The sequence below is a fragment of the Gobio gobio genome (assembly GCF_949357685.1).
Source record: "Gobio gobio genome assembly, chromosome: 2".
NCBI classification, from domain to species: Eukaryota; Metazoa; Chordata; class Actinopteri; order Cypriniformes; family Gobionidae; genus Gobio; species Gobio gobio.
The window spans coordinates 27456454-27472709 of record NC_137098.1 but is presented as its reverse complement, the minus strand read 5'-3'; the positions used below and the strand labels follow the sequence as shown (position 1 = coordinate 27472709).

The 16256-nt window shown below is 44.7% G+C and overlaps 1 protein-coding gene across 1 annotated transcript in view; it reads left to right on the top strand.

Moving 5' to 3' along the window:
• LOC307118113 (pyruvate carboxylase, mitochondrial-like) overlaps positions 1 to 16256 on the top strand; it is a gene marked incomplete at both ends in the record, with an annotated part of 53801 nt that overhangs the window by 30418 nt on the left and 7127 nt on the right. The window contains one exon of the mRNA XM_079803538.1: positions 6254 to 6498. Coding sequence (XP_079659664.1) covers positions 6254 to 6498 — 245 coding nt within the window. The remainder of the gene's footprint in view (positions 1 to 6253; positions 6499 to 16256) is intronic.

Below are 16256 nucleotides of genomic sequence, written 5' to 3'. Positions count from 1 at the left end.
CAGTGTAGCAGGCTTGCACAGGTAAAGCTTTAGCTCACTGTCTCTGCATGAGCCGTTAGAGCAATTTGTTGTTAATGCCACACACACATTTATTGTACCACGCTCAGAGCCTCTTACTGTACATGCATCTTGTTTTCATTCTCTGTGTTCCTTGTTTTCTTTTTTGTTTTGCTTTTTATGTTGTATAGTATTTCTGTCTGTATAGCCCTGACTAGTTGCCCCGCCCTTGATTTGTGTTCTAAAGCTGAGCACCATATTTGGTGTTTCTCTCTCTCTTTTGTATTTGGAATTGTGTTTATCAAACAACACCAAATACAGAAACAAAAGATTCTTCCTCTGCTAATTCCAGATTCATTCTCTGCTATGCACTGTTGCTTAGCAAAATAGTATGTTCATGAGCGCCACAAGAACAGTATTATTCTTTCTATTTAAATATATTTTTTAATGTAATTTTTTCCTACGATGGCAAAGCTGAATTTTCAGCAGCTAATACTTACTTCAGTGTCAGATGATCCTTTAGAAATCATTGTAATTCGGTGCTCAAGCAACATTTCTTATTTTTGCTTAATGTTTTTGTGATACATTTTTTTCCAGATTATTTGATGATAGTTCAAAAGACCAGCATTTATTTGAAATAGAAGTATTGTTGAAACATTAGAAATATCGGTAACACTTTATTTTACCATGTCCTTGTTACGTTACATGTACTTGCCATAGTAATAACAGTAAATTATGCATAATTATATACGTCTAACCCTCAACCAAACCCTAATCCTACCATAATCCTATAGTAAGTACATGTAGTTAATTCATATTAATCAGTACTTAAATATATAATTACACTGTAACAATGTCTTTACTGTCACGTTTGATCAATGTAATGCATCCTTGCTAAATAAAAGCATGAATTCATTTCTTTTCTTTTTTTTATCTTATTTACCACAAACTTTTTGGTAGTGTATTTACAAAAATATGAAGCAGCACAACTGTTTTCAACCTTTCAATTCAATTCAATTCAAATTTATTTGTATAGCGCTTTTCACAATACACATTGTTTCAAAGCAGCTTTACAGAAAGTGCATTTCATAGATGTACAGTAAAAATGTTAGAAAGACAATGTTAAAGAATAATGTTCAAAAAAGTTAATCAATCGTGTATTAATTTAGGCCATAACAACGCTGGCGTTGAGTCGTCTCTTCACAGGCGTGGAGTCGTCTCATCACAGGTGTTGGGGCATCCGAAGTCTCCATGAGAGGCTGGATACAAACTGGAGCTGATGAACTATTTACCTCGGGACTAGTGTCCCGAGATAACAACAGAAAAGCAGATGGGAAATGATTAGCGTAGCTGCTGTTCAGAATATTATATTAATGCTTTTGATCCGATTTAACTGTAGTATAAAAAGATAATTATAATGTGAATGCTTGGCTAAAGAGATGCGTCTTTAATCTAGTTTTAAACTGGGACAGCGAGTCTGAACCTTTATAATAACAATAATTTTTCCTTATGAACCAATTGTTTTCTTGAGAAACCAAGCTTTTTTATACTATAAACTAGTAGACTAGTCAGTTTTAATGACCCATCCAAAATAATTAGAAATGCTAGAAATTGTGTAGAGATATACACGCATATACGCGCCCATATCTTTTGTTATTTTCTAGCACATGAGCATGTGTGTTTGTGGGTTAAGTACACAGCTTTTTATTCATGAGAGCATCTGTTGAGGTAATTGGTCATGGTAGACCTCTAGTTTCACGAAGATCCCTTTTTCCGTCTCATCACTCTCTCTTACTGTCATTGGTTTTCTCTCTAGTGTATTGCGCTGGTTAATTTAGTTGCCAGTGTAGCAGGCCAGCACAGGTAAAGCTTTAGCTCACTGTCTCAGCATGAACCATTAGAACCATTTGTTATTAATACCACACACACATTTATTGTACCACGCTTGTCTGACCCTTTTACAAATAACTTGTTTTCATTCTCTATGTTCCTTGTTTTGTTTTCTTCCCCCTTTTTTATATATATTGTATATTTCTGTCTGTAGCAGCCTGACTGGCTGCCCTACCATTGATTTGTGTTTTCTAGCTGAGCTCCATTTTTGGTGCTTCTCTCTCTCTCCCTTCCCTTCTCCCTCTTTTCCCTTTTCCCTTTCTAGCACGCATTGCCACTTTCACATATTCTCTCCCACTTTTCCCTCCCTTCAGGCTTTTTCATTCACGTCTTCTAATCTTTCCCTTTATTTCCTGTTTTCACCCATTCTCTTCCGCCTACACTCATCTGTCCCTATATGTTAGTTTTCCTTCTGCATCTGTAAGTTCTGTTTCTTCCATATCCATGTTTTTCTATGCAGTCTTCAAGCCTACCGCTTCCACTAACGCTTCTCTCTCATAATCCATCTGTCACTTTTTCTCTCCATCTCTTGATTAAGTGAAGAGACAAGTTCAGACTCAATTTCACAATCAAAACTTGTATCCCTGTACAAGCCCTTTATGTGCACTTTTAAAATGCTCTCTGCTTTGTCTTCAGTCTTCTCTCTTGCGCGTTTTCTATCTCCCTCTCTTACACACACACACACACATTTTTCTGCCTTGTTGAAAATGATGTGCCAGTCTACACTGATGTTACTCTAAATTCCATCATAATATGAACAAAATGTTCTGACCTCTGAACTCAACACAAAATGCAACACTTTTGATTGAAAACGCTTTTGATTGAAAACAATTTAGCTTTAGCCTTTGCTTTGGTAGCACTTATAATAAGTGTATAGTAATAAAGTACTTACAAATCATTAACAAACTATAAGTAGTTAATTTATAGTTTATATACTGTAGTCTCTACATTGTTAAAGGGTACATAAAACCCACAGTTTCTGCCAATCTCATGTTAATCTTGAGTACCTATAGAGTAGTATTGCATCCTTCATATCTCCGAAGAGTCTATAGTTTTTATCATATTTATAAAAGACGGCTACTCTGTGCCGATTCTTTACAAAAACAGCCGAACTCATGAAGGTGTGCAGTGGGCGGAGCTAATGAGTCATGAGCACACACACACACACCTATGACACACACACACAATACATCATGGCATTATCCCTGGATAACTAAATATGCACTTATGTGCCGATTGCCAACAAACACACTTGCAGAACTCCGTTGCTGCTCCAGATAAACAAACTGCATCCACTGTTTCCTTAACGCTGGGTTATTTGGGAAGCTGAACAAGGTTATCTTTCCCTCACAACCAAAAACACACTTCTTTAGTGACATTGTTGATTTTGTGTTCTAAAAACAAAATGACAGCGCTGCCGATGGCTTTCAACCCGAATGAAGCTCGTTGATGGGTGCACTCTTGCTCTCACTCTGGTTGATGTGTGCACCCGCTCATCCGGGAGAAGTGCCTATACAAGCAATTCTGCCCTTTATGAAGTCATACAGGGCCATACTTAGAAAAAAAAAAAAAACTTGTTGTGTGTCATATGTCCAACTTGTTTTGTAAAAATTGGGCCATGTTTAGCATGAGAATCCAACTCTTTAATAGTGTAAATAAGTCAGACCCCCCCCCCCCCCACACACACACACACACACACACACACACAGTTAACATATTAATTTGCTACATATAAATAGAGAATTCTTCATTCATTGTCACTGTAATCACGGAAAATGGGAAAATGCCATTCATTAAGTGCTTTAAACCAAACTTTAATTTAATTTATTTTCAGTGTTCCTTAAAATGTTTACAAAAACATTAAGCACACACAAACACACATTTTTAAGGAGCACTTAATACTAATGCAATTAATGTCCAATAAAGGTTGGTTTAAAGCACATTAATGACTTTTTCCCATTTTTCTTGACCTAACCTAAAGTGAGAACTATTTACAGTTAAAAAGTTGTTAAAGCATAAAAAAACATTTTCTATACATATGAGTTAATTAAACAATAATGATTGTATTAATTACAGTGACAATGAATGAATGATTTTTAAGTACTTTATTACTGTATACTTTTTACAAAGTGTTACCCTTGCTTTTGTCTGAGAACATAATGTATAGAATTATGTATTATAGAATCGTTATTGTTCTACTATGTGTTGTCCCTTCTGGAAAAGCATCTCAAACCAACATATGGTTTGCTTATTTTAGCTAGTATAAAGCTAGAATCACGATTTTGACTTTATATCTCACAATGTGATTTTTCAATTGATCACACAATGCAACTTTATGTTTCACAATCTGACATTTCTGTATTTTGAGCTTTATCTCGCAATTAACTTTTATTTATTCTGAAATGGAAACAGGCTTTCATACTTATCCAAGTTGGTGTTATGTTAGCTGGTCGGCCAGATGGTATCCCAGCTGAGAAGTACCCAAAACCCCTCTAAAACCATCAAAACAGACCAGATTAACCACGCTTGGCTAGGCAACCACCTTAGGCTGGTGGGGTTGTGAAAGAGAATGCCACAATTTGTTTTAGAGCCTTGTCTTAAATCCTGCTGTAAGCATTTATCATGCATAGAATATCATGCATAAAATATTCCTAATACCTGACAGATATCACTGAAATAGGTACCTTGGGAAATCATACTTGTCTCTGTGACAGCCCAAAGCTCTGTATACCATTCAGAAAACTGGTCCATATTATACTGTCATTTATAGCTCATGCAAGCACACATGCATACATACTTGTTCATAAATACAGTCATTTTAGGGGCATTTAGGGGCATTTATCTAGTGTAGTGACACATTAGAGAATGATAGAGTTCAGCACACGATGTACATTGACATCACTTAATGGACTGGTTACTATTGGTTACTATTGGATTGATACAAACCCAGCAGGCACATTATAATAGCAGAGAGCTTCTCACTTATTTGTGTGCTTGTGTGTGTATGTTTGTATGTGTGTGCGTGTGCGTGTGCACGTGTGTGTGTGTGTGTGTGTGTGTGTGTGTGTGCGCGTGTGTCTGTGGCCTGAAGACAGGAAAGATGACTCTTGTGGCATCAGGCTTAATTAAATCCACATTGATTGTTACAGTCTGACTCAATGCAGGGTCTTTATTGATGGATTGATGGTGTGTTTTGAGATGTGTCAGATTAGGGCAGCAGTATATGTCAGTCAAATATTCTACTAAAAAAAGAGGCCGAGCTACTAACACTAACACTTACATGTATCTGAAAGGACAGGGTGAATAATTTCACTAAATTGATTCTTTTTAGCCTAGCCATTTCCATCTTTAATATGTTTTTGTATTTCCTTTGAAAGACAACTCACGAATTACTATTAACAGATTTGAAAAGGCAATCTTATGTCACAGTTTGTGTGAATATGAAATTCATATTATAAACATGGAGTAGTTATTGTTAAATAATTGATATAGCCAAACCTGTGACCTGTACATCATTTGCATGATTTTTGAGCATTACATTGCTTGTAAACATCCTACACTAAGGCTAAATAAAGGATAATATACAGTCAATACAGACCCCTGGTCTGCGTAGGGGCGATGATAACCCTGTCTGGCTGACTGTACAGTACATTTTCCTGCTAATTATATGTCTACTTATACCAAATAAATGAATAAATAAACATGATTTTTTAAAATATGATACAAGAACCAGCACCATTACCACAGCTATGTTGGATTTTTTTTATGGTAAAATTTAGTTACAAAAATTATAATTTTATACATTAATTAAATATTTTATAATGTATAAATAATGTATAATATTTCATTTTTTAAAAATATATTAAAATCGAGCATTCCAGATAACCATGTAATAGAGCTGAACAGTGCCCATCCACTTTCTAAATTGTGTTGGTTTCAATAATTATTTCTATCAATTTTGACTATAGGGTTTAAAAAAAAGAAAGAAATTAATTCAGACAAAAAGACAACACAAAGCATTTTTTTATTGTCATATATTGAAATATATACAGATATGTAAGTAGTTTGAGAGTATAGTGAGATATGCAGTGCTTCATTGGAGTGGGCGGTTGCTGCAGAGCTCTTTTATTGCATTTTGTTTACTGCAGTTTTCTGATTGTTCAATATTTCTCTGTGGGATCTCGGGTAGTGTAGTTCTTCCCCAGTAATTATGCTGTTAAACACAATTTAAAAAAAATTTTTTTATGAAAATTGGTGTCTTACATCACTATATCATGTTTTATGAAAGCAATAGGCAATGTGAAGCCATATGCCGTATATATTACAGTGACAATGTGGCATTTGTAACACTTCTTCTGTCATGCAGGTGTTTCTCTGGACAGAGTGTTTGACTACAGCGAGTACTGGGAAGTGGCTCGTGGTCTGTACGCTCCCTTTGACTGCACCGCCACAATGAAGTCTGGCAATGCAGATGTTTATGAAAATGAGATCCCAGGGGGCCAGTACACCAACCTTCACTTCCAGGCCCACAGCATGGGCCTCGGTAACAAGTTCAAAGAGGTGAAGAAAGCCTACACTGAAGCCAACAAGCTGCTGGGAGACCTTATCAAAGTAAGACCTCCAAAAATCTCATTTTGATTCCAAATGCATCACCCTCTCTCTCTGTCCCTCTCTCCTCCTGCCCTGTTTCCACATTCTGAAGAGTGTCCTTGAAGGCCAGTGTGAAAAAGTGACTTTTTTCTTTTCTATTGGATTTGCTGTCATTTAAATTCCACAAGTATATAGTGACTTCTCTGTAATTTGTGTTCCTGTTGGTCTAAACCTAACAATTAACTTAAAACATTGAAATTATCTGCAGTGTACCCTACATTTTGCGTGTAGACTAAATTACAATTTCATCATGGGCACACTTCATTCTATCCTCTGTTCAGATTAAAATAATTACATATTTCAAAATTGTTTTAAAGACTTTGAATGTATATTTCTCAGTCAACAGGATGAGCATCCAGAATCTCTGTTACTAACATGAGAAAAACTTCTGCCGCTTTCTGTCAGAGGAATAGTGTGATAGTGAGAGTTCTGGATATCAGCTGATCTGCCTTATAAACTGATACCAGCAGTCAGTGTCAGCTGTCAATGCTGGCTTCTGCTGTGTTACTGTACATTCTGTCTCCTAAGGCAGAATTAACTGATCAGCTGAAATGTGTCTGACATCACTTGCTTCAGTCTTTCACTCAATGCAAACAATTATTGGGGTTCTCCTAATAGAAGTTTCTGTTTACCTACAGTGTATCTGCATGTGATTGTTATTCAGTTCACACACTTTATCTTGTTTTTTATGTTAGTGCATTCCTGCCTGCACTCGTTTTTATTGTTTTTCTTCACACTATCTCTCTCCAATTTAGTTCATGGGTTTGGAGGAAATGGGCTGGACTTTGGGATCTTGTGGTGATATTCCATTAATATTCCTTTTGCTATTGCCACATCTCTCTCTCTCTCTCTCTCTCTCTCTCTCTCTCTCTCTCTCTCTCTCTCTCTCTCTCTCTCTCTCTCTCTCTCTCTCTCTCTCTCTCAAATTCAAATTCAAAAGAGCTTTATTGGCATGACATTGGCATGGGTGGGGGGGGGGGGTGTATGTACTTTAAGTGGCGTGTGTGTGTGTGTGTGTGTGTGTGTGTGTGTGTGTGTGTGTGTGTGTGTGTGTGTGTGTGTGTGTGTGTGTGTGTGTGTGTGTGTGTGTGTGTGTGTGTGTGTGTGTGTGTGTGTGTGTGTGTGTGTGTGTGTGTGTGTGTGTGTGTGTGTGTGTGAATGAGTAAATGGACGCATCACTGTTTGGTCGACTCTTCCCCCTTTTTGTGGCAGGAATTAATGTATTGTGCTGCTAGTGAAATGCAATCTCTCTTTGCGCCAAGTAAATATTGAGCTTGTGCATCATTCTTCAACATTTTGAAGTTGGGACAAATAAATTCACATTTGGGAAAGAAGTGTTTTCGAATGTCATTATAATTAGGGCAGGTGGTTATGAAGTGCAGCTCTGTTTCTGTTTATCCTTGGCTACTGTACAGGCATAACCTGCTCTCTCTGGGCAGCCAGTTCTGTCTGTATCTGCCGTTCCCTTTCGTTCAGTCACTACGACATACGTTAGTGACTAACGAATGGGGGTTTCGCCTAGAAGCCAATTACCTTCGAGGTGTTTAACAGCGCCCAATGGCGTGCCAATGCCATGGGCATGCGGAATTTGCATGCGTAACTCCGCCCCACCGCGTGGGTATATAAGGAAGTACGCTGGCAACATCGCATTATGTTTCTGCTTTGGAGCCAAGAGAACCTCTTCACTCCTTCAAGCCTACAACTGAGTCTTTGTCAAGCCTTCGAGACGAGCAGCTTTCCAGAGGCGTTGGATTTACGGCGCGTTCCAGTGATCGCATACTGCCTGCCTGCTGATCTGCGCAGTGGTCCGTCTGACAGCTGGTGTGGTCCCTGGGCGCTTCGGCGTCTCTGCGAAGCTTTCCTCTCATAAAAGAGCTTACACGTGGCACGTCCTTTTCAGGATGTCTCGCCCGTGTACTTCTGGGTGTGGCCGGTCGTTGACTTCTTCTGATGGGCACGATCTCTGCTTGGTATGCTTGGGCGTTCAGCATGCTCAAGCAGCGTTCGTGGATGAGTCATGTTCCCACTGCGGGAACATGACCATCGCGGTCCTGCGGTCAAGACTCAAGGATCTTCGTAATGAAGTGAGAGTCCCCTCAACCACACCCCGATCTACCGTGCCCCCCGTGGCCGGTACTTCGGCTGGTGGTCAGGGTGACCTGAGGGTTACGGTGTGGAACAAAGCCCCGACGCTCATGCTTCGGGCCACACCTCCCTCTAGCGTTCCGCAACCCGTGAGCGTTCAGGCTGAAATTGCAGGGCCAGCTCCGGCTCCCCCGCGCATTTCGTTTGGCGCTCCAGAGGATGATGCGATGTCGGTCACCGCATCACAAGGTGGGCTCGAGTCCTCTGAGGATGATGACTCGGCTGTGCTGCCGCCTTCGGGCGCGCCAGCATTGCCCGAGTCGGACCCAGAGCTGACAGCCATGCTGTCTCGGGCAGCCGCGAGTCTAGGGATAGAGTGGAACCCTCCGCCCTGTCCCGAACGCTCGCGGCTCGATGATTGGTTTTTGGGGGCCCGCGCTGACTCACGTCAGTCCCCGCCCTCAATACCTTTCTTTCCCGAGCTGCATGAGGAGATTGCCCGGTCCTGGAAGTCCCCGTTGTCTTCCCGTGACCGGTCTGCAGTCTCCTCCGCCTTCTCCATCCTTGATGGGGCCGTGGCCAAAGGGTACACTGGGGTCCCCCAGGTTGAACGTTCTGTTGCGATGCAACTGTGTCCTCAGAGCGCTTCGACCTGGCGAGGCGACCCTAAGCACCCCTCCAAAGCCTGTCGATTCACATCAACCTTGGTGGCGAAATCGCACAGAGCTGCGGGGCAGGCTGCCGCCTCTTTGCATGCCATGGCGATCCTCCAGGTCTACCAGGCCAGGATCCTCAGGGACATGCACGAGGGTGGAGTTGATCCGGGGCTCTTAAATGAGCTGCGTGCCGCCACCGACCTCGCTCTCCGGGCGACGAAGGTGACCGCACGCTCCCTGGGTCAAGTGATGTCCACAAATGTGGTCCAGGAGCGACATTTGTGGCTAAACCTGGCCGATATGCGGTACACCGAGCGAACACGCTTCCTCGATGCCCCCATATCCCAGGCTGGCCTCTTCGGCGGAGCGGTTGAAAACTTCGCCCAACAGTTTTCAACCGCCCAGAAGCAGACTGAGGCTCTAAAACATGTACTGCCCCGGCGACCAGCTGCTGCTTCCACCCAGCCGCCGGCACAGTCGCCTCAGCCTGCTCGCCGCTGAGGACGCCCTCCTAAGGCTCCCGCCCCTCCCACTCTGTCCATTTGATTCAGTTCGCGCAGGTTCCTCCCTGTTTCCGGGGAGTCCGCTTTACTATGGTCGGGGCCAATGCCCCTGTCATGCGAGCGGAGGTTGCCACCCTACTGGCGAAGGGTGCGATCGAACCTGTCCCTCCAGCCGAGATGAAGTCCGGGTTTTACAGCCCCTACTTCATTGTACCCAAAAAGACCGGTGGGTTGAGACCAATCCTGGACCTGCGCATCTTGAACCGTTACCTTCACAAGTTTCCGTTCAAGATGTTGACAGCGAAACGCCTTTTCAAATGCGTTCGTCCCGGCGATTGGTTTGCAGCGATCGACCTGAAGGACGCCTACTTTCATGTCTCCATCCTACCTCGACACAGACCGTTCCTACGGTTTGCTTTCGAGGGGCGGGCATACCAGTACGCGGTCCTCCCATTCGGGCTATCTCTGTCCCCTCGCGTCTTTACGAAGATTGCCGAGGCAGCCCTTGCGCCCCTACGGCAGCACGGGGTTCGCATCCTGAACTACCTCGATGACTGGCTCATACTGAGTCACTCTCGAGAGCAGGTTTGCGAACACAGAGATCTGGTTCTCCACCACTTAGCCTGTCTGGGCCTTCGGGGCAACTGGGAGAAGAGCAAACTCTGCCCCGTGCAGAGGACCTCTTTTCTCGGTATGGAGATCGACTCGGTCGCCATGTGCGCGCAGCTTACGAGCGAGCGCGCGCAGTCTCTGCTGACTTGCCTCCGTCAAATCGAGAGCAAGAGTGCGGTTCCACTGAAACATTTTCAGAGGCTCCTGGGGCATATGGCATCTGCAGCCGCGGTAACGCCGCTCGGATTGCTACATATGAGACCGCTTCAGCACTGGCTTCGCGATCGAGTCCCGAGATGGGCATGGCGGTCTGGCACGCTCCGGGTCCAAATAACCCGGGCCTGCTTACAGACACTCACTCCGTGGTCGAACCTCAGTTTTCTACGGGCCGGCGTGTCCTTAGAACGAGTTTCCAGGCATGTTGTTGTATCAACGGATGCCTCCTCCACGGGCTGGGGTGCCATGTGCAATGGACAAGCAGCCGCGGGCTCCTGGACAGGACCTCAGCGCCTTCTGCATGTCAATTGCCTCGAGTTGCTGGCAGTACGGTTCGCCCTGCACCGCTTCCGAGCGTTGCTGAGGGGTCAACACGTACTTGTCCGGACAGACAACACGGCCACTGTAGCATACATCAACCACCAGGGCGGTCTACGCTCCCGCCGTATGTCTCAACTCGCCCGCCATCTCGTTTTATGGAGTCAGAAGCACCTGAGGTCCCTTCGTGCTATCCACATCCCGGGAGACCTGAACCGTGCAGCCGACGAGCTCTCACGGATTCAGCCACTTCCTGGAGAATGGAGACTCCATCCCCAGACGGTCCAGCTGATTTGGGAACAGTTCGGCGACGCACAGGTAGATCTGTTTGCCTCCCACGACTCTTCCCACTGCAGCCTGTTCTATTCCCTGACCGAGGGCACGCTCGGCACGGATGCACTGGCGCACAGCTGGCCCCAGGGCCTACGCTTATATGCGTTTCCCCCAGTGAGCCTTCTCGCACGGGTACTGTGCAAGATCAGGGAGGACAAGGAGCAGGTAATGTTGGTCGCCCCGTATTGGCACGGCCAGACCTGGTTCTCAGAACTGCTACTCCTTGCGACAGCCCCTCCCTGGCCCATCCCTCTGAGACCGGACCTCCTCTCTCAGAGACGGGGCACCCTATGGCACCCGCATCCAGCGCTCTGGAAGCTCCACGTGTGGCTTCTGGACGGGACGCGGCAGGTTTGAGTGGCCTGCCACCTCTGGTGGCCGCCACCAAGACTTCCGCTTGGGCAGAGTCTACACGACACCTCTATGCGTTGAAGTGATACCTCTTCGTCACCTGGTGCTCTTCCCGCCAAGAAGACCCCTAGAATTGCCCGATTGGGTCCGTGCTTGAGTTTCTCCAGGAGGGGCTGGAGCGAAGGCTGTCTCCCTCCACCCTGAAAGTGTATGTGGCTGCAATATCTGCCCATCACGACCTCTTTGGAGACAAAAAGGTAAGTCAGCACGACCTGATCATCAGGTTCCTGAGGGGGGCGAGGAGACTGAATCCTCCTCGCTCTCCTCTCGTTCCCTCTTGGGACCTCTCAGTAGTTCTAAGTGCTCTGCAGAGGCCTCCCTTTGAGCCTTTGCGGTCGGTTGACATTAAGTTCCTGTCGATGAAGACGGCTCTGCTGACCGCATTGGCCTCTCTTAAGAGGGTCGGGGACCTGCAGGCTTTTTCAGTTGACGAAGCGTGCCTTGAGTTCGGGCCGGCTAACTCTCACGTGACCTTGAGACCCCGGCCTGGATATGTGCCCAAGGTTCCTACCACTCCCTTCAGAGATCAGGTAGTGAACCTGCAAGCGCTGCCTTTGGAGGAGGCAGACCCAGCCTTGGCATTGCTCTGTCCAGTACGCGCTCTCCGCGCTTACGTAGACATGACGCAGTGTTTCAGGACCTCAGACCAGCTCTTTGTCTGTTATGGTGGAGAGCGGAAGGGAAGAGCTCTCTCAAAGCAGAGGTTGTCTCACTGGATAGTGGACACCATTGTTTTGGCTTACCAGCAGCAAGGTCGACCATGTCCCCTTGGTGTGAGGGCACACTCCACCCGGAGTGTGGCCTCCTCTTGGGCTCTAGCGCATGGCGCCTCGCTAACAGACATCTGCAGGCTGGGCGACACCCAACACATTTGCCAGATTCTACAATCTCCGAGTGGAGCCAGTGTCCGACTATGTACTCGCCCCCCCGAGGGGCCGGTAATGGACCAGGCTCTAGGTGTCTTCGCTTGCTCGCCACTCCACTCCACGGACTGGATACGTGCGATATTCTCCTCAGGTGAGCTCCCCGAGAGCCCTGAGCTCCTCCAGCACTGTCGACGCCGACATCAGTTCAGTCTGCCCTTTCGAGCCCAGACCCTCTTGTCCGGCCAGGTGCCCCGTGTGCATGGTTCCCTCCGGCGACCCCCACACGAGTATTTCCACCGTAAGCCTCCTCAGTGAGCAGGTGTCTTTCCCTTGGCAAGCCCCTGCCACCCCTAGGGTTAAAAATCCACCTTCGGCTGGTACCCTAGAGTTCCCATATGCAGCCCACAGCGGGTCATATGTGTACTCTCTAAGTCCTCCCCACGGGTAGGCATCTTTGGCATTCCCTCACTGGGATATGCTTCCCAGTGTACCTTGGTAATCCTGTGATAAGTGGGAGTCCTACGGCCTTAAGTGGCGGGATCTCACACTTACGCAGGGCACTGGACGACAGCTGAGTGGCGCGGTTATATTGGAACCCCCATTCGTTAGTCACTAACGTACGTCGTAGTGACTGAACGAAAGGGAACGTCTCGGTTACGTATGTAACCCTCGTTCCCTGAGGAGGGAACGGAGACGTACGTTCCTCAGCCACGTCAGCTGTGCTGCTGGAACGCGGAGTTCAGATCTTGGCTCCGCAGCAGATACATAATGCGATGTTGCCAGCATACTTCCTTATATACCCACGCGGTGGGGCGGAGTTACGCATGCAAATTCCGCATGCCCATGGCATTGGCACGCCATTGGGCGCTGTTAAACACCTCGAAGGTAATTGGCTTCTAGGCGAAACCCCCATTCGTTAGTCACTAACGTACGTCTCCGTTCCCTCCTCAGGGAACGAGGGTTACATACATAACCGAGACGTTTTCTGTCGCCAGGCTGTGGTCACTCAGTCTGTACCTCGTCAGTTTGTGGTCTCTGACTGTGCTCAGGTATTCTGCTGTCATGTAATCTCTCTTTAGGGCCAAATAACATTGTAATTTGCTTTGTTTTTCTGTTGTTTCATTCCAATAAGATTTTATTTTTGTGCATTAATCATTTGGTTGGGCCGGATTCTGTGGATGAGGGTGTCAGTGTCCTGAGGCTGATTATTGTTAGTTGTGTTAGTCCGTTTGTGGACCAGCTGAATCAGGGCACTCTTCTCAGTGTTCGTTTTTAACAATTTTTTATCTCTCTCTCTGCCAGGGTATGTTCAGAATACCATGCCACATTCTATTTTTAAAAGAAAGTAGTAGGCTAATGCATTATTTATACTTTGTACAGAATATGAATTGTCTTTATGCATGGAATATCTGCATTGCCTAGTACATTTGCCAGAATGTGCTGTTTAATATCAATGAACCAGGAGTGATAACCTTTGCCAACAGTTGAGGCAAAGATTTTGTTATTTGCCAAGATTTTTTTTAAAGAAATTAATACTTTTATACCATATAATTTGTTCACTTTTATTTTAAGGATGCACTGAAGTGATCAACAGTAAAGTGACACTGAAGACTTTACATTAGCCGCATTTCCACCATCGTGCCAAACCCTTCTCATTGCTTAACCGTTCCATTCTGTGCCGATCCAGCCCAGCCCGTATGGACATGGTTTTGTTTTCCACTGTGGGGCTGATAACAGAGCTCTGTAATACAAATGTGTCAGTCATTGCCTTGGTAACGCAAGAGTTTACAGATGGTATGAGATGTAAATAGCGACCTCGTTATGGAGGATGACCAGAGGTTTCTTTTAATTTTATTATTAACTTGTGTATGCGTCGTTCAAATAGCGCGCTTGGCCTGCTACACAGAAACGCCCAGGCAACAGAGTGGTGACGTCACTACACATTTTACCAGCACTGTTATCTAAGCGTGCTGAGAATTCTGGGCAGTGAGCGGTTTGTATTCGTTATGTGCCAAACCAAGCTCGAGTAGAAATATAACTGGAACTATTCCTTTCCATTCTTAGAACCATTTGGCCCAACGATGGAAAAGCGGCTGTTGTTAAATTTTCAAATAAAAGCTGTTCTTTTAAACTTTCTATTCATCAAAGAATTCAAAATTGATAATAAGAAATATTTATTAAACACCAAATCAGAATGATTTCTGAAGGATCAATGGCTGCTGAAAATTCAGCTTTGCCATCACAGGAATAAATTGAAAACAATAAAATAAAAAAAGTTTTTACAGTATGTTTGCTCAAATAAATTAAAAAAATCTATTTTAAAACATTTACATAGTAGGCATCATAGGGTATATGGTGCACAGTAAGCATTATGCTAGTTTTCCATTCTGAACACAACCTTCATGCCTTGCACTTCCTTGCAAGCCTGGGATACACACCAACACACACACACACACACTCTACTAATTCTGTTTCTTTTGAAGCAGCAGCAAGCACTGACAGACACAAACCGTTCTCTTGAGTTCAAAGCGCTCTCTGTCCATGCCGATGGCCAAACAGATGTATTCTGTCAGTTAGCCAGAGATACCCTGCACAATAACACCAGAGAGAGTAAACACTTCTAGACCTGTGTGTGTGTGTGTGTGTGTGTGTGTGTGTGTGTGTGTGTGTGTGTGTGTGTGTGTGTGTGTGTGTGTGTGTGTGTGTGTGTGTGTGTGTGTGTGTGTGTGTGTGTGTGTGTGTGTGTGTGTGTGTGTGTGTGTGTGTGTGTGTGTGTGTGTGTGTGTGTGTGTGTGTGTGTGTGTGTGTGTGTGTGTGTGTGTGTGTGTGTGTGTGCATTCTTACATTATGATGGCAGTAATAGATGCCAGTATCTGAAATACTTATCCTTGTGGGGACATTTTTAGTGCTCATGAGGAAAACAGCTTAGAAATCATACAGAATGGGTATGCTTAGGGGTAGGGTTAATATTAGGGGATAGAATATACAGTTTGTACAGTGTGAAAATCAACTCTGTGTATGTGTGTGTGTGTGTGTGTGTGTGTGTGTGTGTGTGTGTGTGTGTGTGTGTGTGTGTGTGTGTGTGTGTGTGTGTGTGTGTGTGTGTGTGAGACAGAAGCAGAGAGCAACTGAGATGTACACAGAAGGGATTACTGTATGTCAGAAAAGCAGTAAGAGGAGACACTGACGGGCTTGAGGATTACTTGTGTGTGTGTGTGTGTGTGTGTGTGTGTGTGTGTGTGTGTGTGTGTGTGTGTGTGTGTGTGTGTGTGTGTGTGTGTGTGTGTGTGTGTGTGTGTGTGTGTGTGTGTGTGTGTGTGTGTGTGTGTGTGTGTGTGTGTGTGTGTGTGTGTGTGTGTGATTGATCCCCTCTTAATCCTGTCTCAGTCTCATCTTATAACACTTTCCCCGACAGCCTCCATCTCAGTGGCTTGGTCTGACCGAGTTTTGCATTGTGTCTGGGTACTTAACAAATCCTCTACTTAATTAACAACCCATTGATTTCTCTCTCTATTCAAACTAAAGGCAGAAGTTAAAGGATTTTTAAGTAACTGAGGGCGGCTTTCTTATAATTTGAATCTTTTACACGAAAACATGCTTTCTTTTGGCTTCAAACAATCCTGCTGAGCATCGGTCCAACAATGTAGCCAAATAGTTAAGATTGGAGGGAGTGGGGACCAAATGTAATTCTTTCTCTCTTTTTTTTGTAATTATTTTAA